This window comes from Micromesistius poutassou (genome assembly GCF_964030765.1).
Source record: "Micromesistius poutassou genome assembly, chromosome: 16".
NCBI lineage: Eukaryota > Metazoa > Chordata > Actinopteri > Gadiformes > Gadidae > Micromesistius > Micromesistius poutassou.
Window position 1 is genome coordinate 9,155,148 of NC_140286.1, and position 11,248 is coordinate 9,166,395.

Consider the following 11,248-nt stretch of genomic DNA (forward strand, 5'->3'; position numbering starts at 1 on the left):
TATTGTTCTTAACTTCCCCACTAGGTGGGGATACTCGGACCAGAAATAACCTGGGAAATTATTCTACAATCCCACATATTGACAAGGAATGGTTGTAATACAAAAGGCTATACAATTGTTATTTTTTTGTTAAATTAGTTACATTATATTATATCTAGTCAAATATTAGCCACATGTAAATGTGATTTGAGTGCCCTGGGACACTGATGTGTGAATGTGTAGAGTAAATTCTTTATAAAAAACCTACCTGTGGGGCAATCTGCCAGAATGAACTACAGCACAACAGTCATTGTGGAAATATAATGTGCATTCTTTATTATTTGCATTAAAACTGTTTCATTTAGGTTTGGGGTAGTTTTCATTTTAAAACAGTTCAACAGATTACGAAAATATTTGTCAGGTTTTTGGAGACCAAACGAGAATACAAACAAATTATTAGACAAGTTCAAATTAATGTGTTTATAAGTAAATAGATTTATTGTATTCTATGCGATGTCCTCTTTCTCCAAAACCAGAGGGCAGGAATGTTGATAATCTTTGGCTGCAAAATAAGTTTGGCCCTCACTTTAAAAGGGCCTTACCTGCCAAAATAATAGTGAAACAAGTCAAAAAGAAAATTAAACAGCCTATTGGAAGGATAATTACAACATAGAGTGGCATCCTATGGCCTGCATCCAAGCCCCCATGGCAATGTGTCATCTTTTGACAGTTAGGCCTACTCGCTCCCATTGTTCTGGTCCAATGCTAGTCATCCTCCTGGATCAATAAACATGTAAAGACAACCAGGAATGAGCCAATAGATCTCCACAACTTATAAGAGACCACTTGTTAATGGATGGTAACTTTTCTGAACATTTAGCTGCAGTTTCTCATCAGTGTTGTCATTGTTGATTGTAATCCAGAAAGAACTGCAGAGAACCTTGCCACACTCAAACTGTGCCTGCTAATACCTTAATTAGAATTGATTGCCTGGGGTTAATAGTGATTAGTGCATTGTATATTATTAGAAGGACATTTTTGTCACTTTTAAAAAGTGACAAAAACTGCAAACTGCACTTGTTGTTTTTTTGAGGTTCCACAAGCGTACCTCAAGAACTGATACTGAAGGCAAAGAAAGAAGAGCTCAGTGAAACGCCTCATTGGCACTAGCAGGGTGGTTGCGAGTATCAACAGAGAGTAAACACAGAGATCCACTCTGTCTACCTGGGCCTCGCACGGCCCATTACTGAGTGTCACAAAATGCAGCTTGGTGCACAACATCCACTGTGAAATGCAAACCGCACATTCACAAGCAAGAATAGAAGCATTGGGGCGGATTTGGTATGACATTGCTGACCTATCACCTCTCAACTGCTAGATAATATGATAAAATGCAAGGAAAGGAGGAGGAGGAGATAAACAACAAAGGGAGGTTTAGGCACATGAGATCTTATACAGATTATATATATATATATATATATATATCTATATATATATATATAGATATATAGATATATATATATAGATATACATCTTTAGTCATTATTAGAGTAGTAGAAGCTCATGTACCCCTGCCATGCTAATTATGAAATTGAAACATGAAACAACGTTACTACATTTTATAATAAACATGCCTAATAAACACAATAGTTGGTTAGTCATTCACTTTTATGGTGTGATAAAGATTATTTTATACCATATCTTTGGGAAATTCCACTTTCCATATAAAGCCCAATAGGCAGCATGAGTAGGAACATTTCCTTTGAAGTAATTTGGTACTTTCCCAAAACAATAGAACAATATAAAACTACACCAAACATTTATTTATACAAACATTTATACATGCAGGATCAAGACAACAGGATGCTTCATAAAAAAACACTGTGAAACTACAAATACAAATTAGTTTATAGAAAGCGCATACATTTAATTCCAAAGGGAATCAACACTTCCTGCTTTTCTTAAACCTCCCTGAAGTTATTGAAATCCATGGCTTTCATAAACCTTCAACAGCAGTGTTATGGCCAGGACTTTTATTTAAGTCAGTGTTTTTGTTTCTCCAAACTGATCAAAGTCAAATCAAGTAATGGATTATAACTGAAAAGCTTTCTATCAGCAATCCAATCTTTCATTCTCGCTCAGAACTAAAGTATTGGGTCTCAGCTTGTCAGCTACATGTCTTTGACATATCAGTTGGTATTTAGCCCCAAGCTATGTGAACTTGGAGGCATGGTTGGGCTTTCATGAAGCAAAACAACTAAAAGTGAAAGAACATAGAAATGAAAGAGACCAAAAGGCACAAAGGTGAGTTGTTGAAACATGATGCCTGGCAAAACACCCAACGCACAGCCACCATATAAGAGAGCCTTACCTGCACAGAGCTGGGAAGGATTGGATAATAACACAACTCAGTGAAAATAAAAGGTATGTGATCTGATTTGTTAATTCTTATTCATCAAAAGATATAATTCATCAAAATCATGAATGTGCGTGTTTGAGTCCTTTTTTTTTATTGTGATCATAGAGCATCACATTATAATTGTTCGTTATTCATTATATTTGCAATTTTGAAACATGTTTAAATGTTTAAAAAAGTCTATGACAAAAACTTCTTAAATTGGTGTCAACTAAGTCAATGTTTACATTTTCCTATTGGCTAACGAAAAGATAAAGAAACTCAAAAGTGAAATAATATGTTTAACAAGCTATTCCGGATTTGCCTTTTAAAGCAAAGGGAAAGTTAGGAGATCAAAGGAATGTGGACGATATTGGTTCAAGGTCCACACAGTGTGGGCGTGATCTAGCCTTGATAAGATGTATCGATTGCACACCTCTTTGCTTCTTCTTTGTCGCAGTGTTGTGGAGCACAACTGTCACAAGCAGAGCCATGCGGTTTCAGATGCTCTCCTTCCTGGTCATCCTTGCCTGCCTTTATCTCACCATGGCACAAGGTAAGGGACTTTCCTTAAAGCTGCATTTTGTACATTTTTGGACTGCAACTATTAAATCCATTTAAAAAATATCAGTCCATCCCAGGACTTTGAAATAACTCTAGATCAATACAGGTGGCTTATGGTAAAATGTACAGTACAGATTTAAAATAATACAACTCACTTGATTAGACTCATTGTGGGAAATACCATTTTCATATTCCATACATGTTTTAAGACATAAATGGTCAAGGAGTTATATTGCATAAGTTATTGAATTCTTTATTTTCTTTAGGCTCCTACGATGACTGCTGCTTGAACTATTCTTCAGAAATTAAGCATAAATATAAAAAGTTGGTGGTGAAGTACAGGATTCAAGAAACCGAAGGAGGCTGCAACAAACCCGCTATAGTGTAAGTGTAAATAGATGGAAGGATGAACAGAAAGACACTGAGACATGGTATAAAGACTATGAAACAGATTATCAAAACAACAATTCCACATTGTTCTTTAATTTGTCGTTCCATGTTTTCAGTTTCACACTCAGGAAGGGGAAGCGCTTTTGTGGAGACCCTAAACAACCATGGGTGCAGGAATTGATGCAGAGAATCGACAAAAAGAAGTCCTTCTCTGTCACCAAGGTCCAGAAGGAGTTCATTTCAGAATCTTTCAACCTGAATGTCAGTTTAAAAGCATGAACTGTCGTCTCAACCAATGTTTTCTTTTGTTGCTTTTACACAGAAGCACCACCACCAAGGGCCAAAGAGAGGCTGAAGCCATACTCTCCAATAATATACCATTTATTCTCCTTCCCCTGTTATTGCAAAATCCCCCTGGACACCTGGGACTCCAGGGGTTGGATGTTGGTCAGATATAACTTTGGTTTGCTGTTTTTTTTATATAGTTTTATATCCATGCCATGAAACTTCATATACTTTGACAATATCTAGTATGGTATATGGAGCATTGCTTTTCTAGTGCTAGATGTAATTAGGGGGTGATGGCTTATTGATGTGCACAATGTCTGGGGAAAAGGTTGCAATAGTATTGCGATGCGGTGATGGACTAAACTGATATATGTTTAAAAAAAATGGGATGATTATTATGGGCTTTATTTTTCTACGTTGATGCCAGATGTGTTGGCCTATTTTAAAGACAACCAGAACGCCTTCATGGTAATGTCACGAAACATGTTTAATTCCTTAACAATATCATTCTCCAAGGTGTAACTGATAGAAAGAGATATATTCATTCCTTATGTTCATGTCACGTAACTACTCTATGATTAACAATTAATGTGCTTTTTACTTTATCTCTTCTGGAGTTGTTTTTTTGTATCTTGAACAAACATTCCGCAAAGTGGTTTTTGATGGTTGAGTTGTGTAAATAAATAAATTTCTCATCTTCTCTATCTGTATGGTGCAAAAACAGCAAAACATTTGCCATGACTGACGGCCTCTCCATTTAAGAGATGGTGCTACAATAAAGTGAAAGAAAGTAGGTTCCAAATTAATTTAAAACTAGGTAACACTTTAAAATAAGGGGAAATTAAAGTAATAATCTCGACCATCTCAAAATATGTTCAATGAATATGACAAATATGACATGAATAAATGGTAACACAATGGTGATTCAGCTTTAGCCCAATGATGAAAGCCCTTGCATTTGCAGCATAACCAATCTTACGAGTTGGGTGTCAGTGGGGAATTTCACATAATTAGTGTTATGCGTTGCCAAATTCCAATCAATAAAATATACAAGCACATTGAGATATAAAGCACATACTTAATGCTCTAAATACCGATTAGCGTTGATTTATTACAACTAGTAGGCCTACCTAGTAGGAAGTAGACTTTGGACATCCACACTGAAATGTCTGTGAGATAAGAGCTGAACAGGAAAGGAAGAACAGGAAAGTTTATATAACAGCTTCCAAAGTGAGACACAATTCATTTGTTGGTCCCCAATTGTGTATGTTTGCAAGGGTTTGACTTTGTGAGAACATCTTGTTGTTCCATGTTTCTCGCCCACATGTACAGCGAATGTATTACGTCACCACGTCTCTCTGGCACATGCTGTGTCTTTACTGTGGCCCAATGGCCCCTCTTTGTTATTCTGCAACTACACATTCATTCAATGCATGCACAAAGAGCCCTCATTGCATTTCAACATCTTAAGCTGTCATGCACAGTGTGACAGTGTTATCATATGTTGATCTTTAACGCCACTTGTTCTTTCCCCTGAGATACCGTTCCTCGGTTTTAAGTGATCTTTGAAATGGGAAAAGAAAATTGTGAAACCTTTATAGATGTTTTTGGATAAGACAGTGATCACAGTTGTTGTTGTTGTTGTTGTTTCCGAACTTGGGGCCCACTTAGGGCGGACAAATTGCTGACCTGCTGCCACAGATATTTTATGATACATATTTGATGAGGTGTGTATATACGGTTCGGCCATTTAAAAGGTCCTCATAAAGGTGTTGATGGGTCATGATGTACATAAGTCCACTGATATGATTGGTTTAAATGATGTAGATGCAGAAAAATAAGTTGGGGGCGGACATTTCCTAACCTTAAAATTGGGTCACAGGCTTAATAATGTTAGGTACCACAAGGCTATCATGTTTAACATGATAACAGATGTCTTCCAGAATGTTTTTTCTTATTGTTTATTGTAGTATTTTTGATAAGATCCATAGCTTCTGTAATAACATTTTAACATGGTCTGATAAACAACATACACATTATAAGATCAGTGGTAATGACCCAACACAGAAAACATGTGCCTTAACATTATCTAGGGTGGGGTCACATGTAATCAATGCGTGTGAGAAAAAGGCGTAGCCTATGTGAAAAATCATTAATTAATAAATGACTGTGACGACAATTAACCATAATGATTAACAACATAGCCTACAATCTTCTCTCGCCAAATATTTTCCCACCACATTCATTCACATTGTCATTGTGTTTGTGCGTGTGTGGGCATGTGTGTATGAAAAACAAAATGCCTTATTGCCTTTGGCTTGTGTGTGTATATTTTACTCTATTACTTTTCATATCTTCCCAGACATTTAACTGCCACAACAACACTCATTTTTAATAACAATATCTAGCGATTAATACATCCCTCTATGGATGCCAGCGGATATGCGATGTCATCCATCCATTTGTCTTGTTCTCATACCCATGCAAAGCCTAGTGATTGGCTTGAAGTGTTCTTTCTGTTTCCACCTGTGCTGAGTGCACACAATTTGTCCTGACACCTGTTTTGATTGTTCTTTCTTGTTCAACCTGAATGCATCACGTTATAACCGTTTTCCCCTGAGCAGGATTTAGGTGTTTGCGCAATCAGCATAACATGGAGTGTGTTATACGATTGTAAGAGCTGGATGAAGTAGGGAAACGAATAATTCACTGCTATGCCCTCTATAATCCAGTTGAACAAGTGTACATATAGAAGACAGGTGTCGTGCCAATGTAGTTAACCCTGATAAAAATTGTATCACCTACTTAAAATGAGCACTCTCTGTCCTACCATCAAATACTTTATTTTACAAATACTTTACATCATTAATAATAACTATTGAGAATATAACTTCCTCTTTCCTAGCCAATGTTATAGGGGGACACACATTTCATTTTATCTTTAGCAGGTCGACTACTTTCGACCTGCAAAAATATGTATCCCCTACTCAAAATGAGCACTCTCTGTCCTACCATCAAGTGCTTTATTTTACACATAGGCCTACTTTAGATCATTAATAATAACTATTGAGAATATAAACATCAGCCTTGGGTGAAATCGAAGCCTAGTGTGTCTTGCCGCCTGCACTGGATGCATGCGCGCTCCCGCGGCAGGGGATACAATTTTTATCAGGGGTAACTACATTGGCACGACACCGGCAATGGGTTAAAATATATTCACTGCCGGCTCTCTGATAACTTAATATGTTTATGGACGTCTCACCTAACTGTTTACGTTTCAGCGCACTGAACCCTCAAAGACTGTGGTAACGGCTTGAAACCCAACGCCAGGAACAGGGACCCATTTATCATCTTGATGCTGCGTCCCAACAAACGCCGCTGTTGGCCCCCGCGCCTCGACACGTAGGGGGGGTTTATCTGATACCAACCAATCGCAACCGATCGAAATGGCGATTATGAATTTGTAGGGGAATAAGGAATTCCCGTAAGGAATTAAGAGGATGTGTGTGTGTGTGTGTGTGTGTGTGTGTGTGACAAAAAGTTGTTTTGCTCAACACTAGACTAAATATTTGAAAAATGAACCCCCACTAAGATGCAGAAAAGTATTCTCAATCAAAATGTAAAAAATTTGATTTTTAAGCCTTTTGATAACAAACAAAAAAACTTTATTTTTGCACTTTATTAAAAAAAAATAAAGTGCATCTTGTATTGTTCTGAAGCACAGACTGTAAAGCAGCAATGTATTCTTTTTTTCAACAAAGTGCCTTTTGACGTAGTGGAACAGGTAACTTGGTCGATATCCACTGCTATCTGTTCTTACTTCATGTGTCCACCTGAGTAAACCACAGAAGCACCAGCTGCCCCATGGGACCCCTCCCACGGCTATGTCCTCCATCGTCTACCTTAGCATGCCCTACATAACCACGCAGACCACCGAGGGCCTCCGGCCGCCCCTGCCACCGGCGTGGACCCTCTCCTGCCCCAATTGACCCAGTGACACGTAGGGCCCGGGGCCGTCGTAGCCCAGGGCCTCCGCGGACCTCCTCTTCTGGATGCGGTGATGCAGCACCCTGTAGGTCCCCGTGATGGGGCCCCGCAGGTCCGGGCTGCGGTCGTGGAGGAGGTGGAGCTCCGTGACGCCCAGCGCCGCCAGGGCTGCCTTGGCGTCCGTCTCGTCAGTGCTCAGGACGCGGGAGGCGTCGGCCAGGTGGCCGGGCGTGAGGCCTGGCGCCGGGAAGGCCTGTGGGTACTCCACCCCCCGCAGCCAGTCGCTGGCCATGATCTGCTCCACGGCCGGGCGGTCTGCCGGCACCCGCCTCAGGATGCCCGTCAGCAGCCTGTGGCAGGGCTGGGGCACGTGGGCCGGCACGGCAAAGCCCCCCAGCAGGATGGAGCAGCGCAGCGTGTGCAGGTTGGTGCCGGCGAAGGGCAGGGCGCCGCTCACCATGAAGTAGAGCAGCACGCCCAGGGCCCAGACGTCCGCGCTCTGGCCCACGTAGGCCTTCTGTCCGAAGAGCTCGGGGGCTGTGTAGGGCGGAGAGCCGCAGGGGGTGGCGAGGGTGCCGCCGCGGCCGCAGGCGGTGCTGAAGCCGAAGTCGCCCACCTTGACCCAGTGGCTGGCCGTGAAGAAGACGTTCTCTGCCTTCAGGTCCCGGTGGACGATGTCGCTGTCATGCTGTGGCAGGAAAAGGGATGGGGATAAAGGCACAAGCTTACATTTTCATGATCATTTTATTGTCTATACTTGAATGTATACTGTATACTCCAGTATACTGGAGTGAAGGATGACTTTTAATGGCTGTAGTGACCTGGAAAATGAGGTTACGTTTTACACATGTTCCTGTGTAGTTCAAAGGTATCTGATCTCTACCTCAGATAAGTACTACAGAGCATACATTATGTTTAACTAGATGCCTGTGGGATGTTGTTTTCAAATAATATATCACAGATTATCGCACACACATACCTCAAGCCTGGCATGTAAATAAACATAAAAATAACATACCTGCTGCTATCAAAAGGCTACTTGTGTCGATTAACAATATTTTATTGGTAAACCATATCTTGGTTCTTGTATATAATATATATATATATAGAACTTAAATAAAAATGGAACCCTATAATAATCCAAAGTGTGTCTACAGCTCATCTGCATAGATTTAACTTGGCACTATGAGATGTGTAAAGCAAGGATTTTCACCTCACAGTTCACCACATTCTTACCTCAAATAGATTTATTTGATTTACTTAAAGCTGGCATTGACTTTTGAGCTACACAGACAGTGTGCTATGTGTGCTGAAAATAAGAAGATGCTCATGCTTTTGCAGTGATTTACCATGTGTTTGACTGCAGACAACACCTGGGCAAAAATGAGCTTGCTCTCAAGGTCTGACAGGCGCCCCCTGGTGCAGATGTGGGAGAACAGCTCTCCGCCGTCTGCGTACTCCATCACCAGGTAGAGTCTCTTGAAGGTCTCCACCACCTCATACAAGCGCACAATGTTGGGATGGGCCAGCTTCTGCATGCAAGAGATCTCAGAGTGGAACAGTTCCTGGCACTGCTTCTCAAAACGCGCCTTGTCCAGGATTTTGACTGCCACCCTCTCTGTCCATTAGAATCCATGGAAGGGAGGGTAAAATAAGATGTTGGCACTTAGAAGGCATTAAACAGCTTTGCATTTATTTACGAATGCATTGTTTCTTGCTTTGTCTGTCCTTCTATCTATCCCGTGTACCCCTACCTAGCTATACATACGTTTGCGTAATATGTGTTTGCAATACTGACACTTCAAACCAAGGTATTGGCTCATAGACAGTATGCATCTTAAGTGCTCTTCGCCAGTCTTTGCTGAGATTCCCTACACAAACATAACAAGGGTCAAGTGAGCACTCACCATTGGTCAGGTCGTGTATCCCCAGTCGGACCTGGGAGAAGTTTCCGGAGCCGATCTCCCCTCGTAGCTCGTAAAGAGACACCCTGCGCCCGAAGGTCACCTCGTCCATCACCCTCTCGCAGTGCTTCAGGTCATAGACGGCTTTTTCGAACATGCTCCTCCGCTTCACCTCTCCCTGGACCTCCGAGACGTCTGCCTCGGACCGGTTCTCTTTGTTCTCTTCTCTCGGCGCCACCTTTTTTCCGTGTTTTTCAGATTTTGGGAAGGCGGGCGGTAAGGCGTCAATGCGGCGAGAGATGGCCTTGTGCTGGGCTCCTTTCCCTGGCGCACGGAGGACGAAAGGGGAGGTGGACAAGGCAGGACCATCGGGGAATCAATGAAAGTATCTGGACATTCCTTTCAGAATTAACATAACCCCAAATAATCAGCAAGTCTGTGGAATGTCTGGGGAAGCATAGGTTACTGTGTTGAGAATTGGTACGAGGGGAGGTGTTCATAATCTGGGACATATTATTATATTATTATTATGGACCAATTTTAGCCAATCATGCAGTCCCAATTCTCAATTGCAATAACAATGTAGTTGCTATCACTGTTCGGTTTTGAGTACAAGAGAAGGGATGCAATCATTTTGTTTGTATTTTAGTATCTTTAAAATAATAGAAAGAAAAGCTCTGTACTTACATAACAACTTCCCTTTTGCATGCTTCTTATTCTTCTCGGCGAAGACGTTACTTCCGTTCAAATACATTCTTGATTCTGTCTGTATTTTTCGTCATGGAAAACTTGGAAGAGGCAAGGTTTTCTTTGAGGACTGACTCCTGCTTAATTAAAAGAATGACACACTCCAGACCTCGAATGGCCCTGATGATCCGCCACTGTTCCCTGAGGAGCTTTGTAGCACAGAGCCAACAGCCTCTCCTGCAGGGTACCTGGTCGTATGACCTGCTCCGGTCCTGTACGTTATGGCTGACATAATCCCAACCTCACGTTCCTCAGCATCCAAACTCTGTAATCCCTGAGTATGGGCCTGTAATCCCTGGGCGCTGGAGTCTGTAACAGGGGCAGATGAGATTAGTCCTGAATTACAATGTAACGGGCTGCATGTGATAGATAATAGGTCTGGCCGGCATCGGGGGGGGGGGGGGGGGGGGGGGGCCTTGAGACCTTACCGGGGAAGGTCACAAGTGATTTAAAAGGTTAGAATTGCTTGTTGCTGTGGGTTCTGTGGTGGATGAATATGTATTGTTTTATTGCTATATATTGCTGTACTTGAATGGTTCAAAGTCTTTCATTGAAAAATGTACCCTGATGAGGGAGAGAAAAAACAAATCATGTACCTTCTATGTGGTTTATCCAAATTTTGGTTATTTACGTTTTGTGTCTGCATGTTTTTCATATTCATACACGCGTCCACAGCCCTGCTTTACATACAGTGCCGGGTTCAGGTGTCCGGTTAAATTATGGCGAGGCTGCATTATGTCTGGAGGACAGCCTGTGACCGAGCCTCTAGCCAAAAGGTAAGACCTTAGCTCCACACTTAAAGGGCCCCACTCACTCCTGAGTAGACATGTGCCGTCTCTCTGTCTGTCACACTTTAGCCCTCCCCCATCCTCTGCCCTAAACAGGGCTTATATTATGGATTGGAGTGCAGAGGGTTCAAGGTGGATGCACTCTGCAGTCATGTTGCAGGTGATGTGTCATAATGGTATCCTCATAGGACATTGTTTGGCCACTA

The 11,248-nt window shown here is 41.5% G+C and overlaps 2 protein-coding genes across 2 annotated transcripts; one reads left to right on the forward strand and one right to left on the reverse strand.

Moving 5' to 3' along the window:
* The first annotated feature begins 2,310 nt into the window (after nucleotides 1–2,310).
* On the forward strand, nucleotides 2,311–4,316 carry ccl25a (chemokine (C-C motif) ligand 25a). Its single transcript, XM_084480744.1, has 5 exons — nucleotides 2,311–2,403; nucleotides 2,835–2,930; nucleotides 3,205–3,322; nucleotides 3,445–3,550; nucleotides 3,651–4,316. The coding sequence occupies exons 2-5, from the start codon at nucleotides 2,867–2,869 to the stop codon at nucleotides 3,681–3,683; spliced, it is 321 nt and encodes a 106-aa protein (XP_084336870.1). The 5' UTR covers nucleotides 2,311–2,403; nucleotides 2,835–2,866; the 3' UTR covers nucleotides 3,684–4,316.
* Nucleotides 4,317–7,529: 3,213 nt separating this feature from the next.
* LOC311361311 (serine/threonine-protein kinase NIM1-like) lies at nucleotides 7,530–10,261 on the reverse strand (the record flags this gene model as incomplete). Its single annotated transcript, XM_084481482.1, has 4 exons — nucleotides 7,530–8,291; nucleotides 8,953–9,221; nucleotides 9,511–9,831; nucleotides 10,195–10,261. 4 exons carry the CDS (start codon nucleotides 10,259–10,261, stop codon nucleotides 7,530–7,532), a joined length of 1,419 nt encoding a protein of 472 aa, XP_084337608.1.
* Nucleotides 10,262–11,248: the final 987 nt, after the last annotated feature.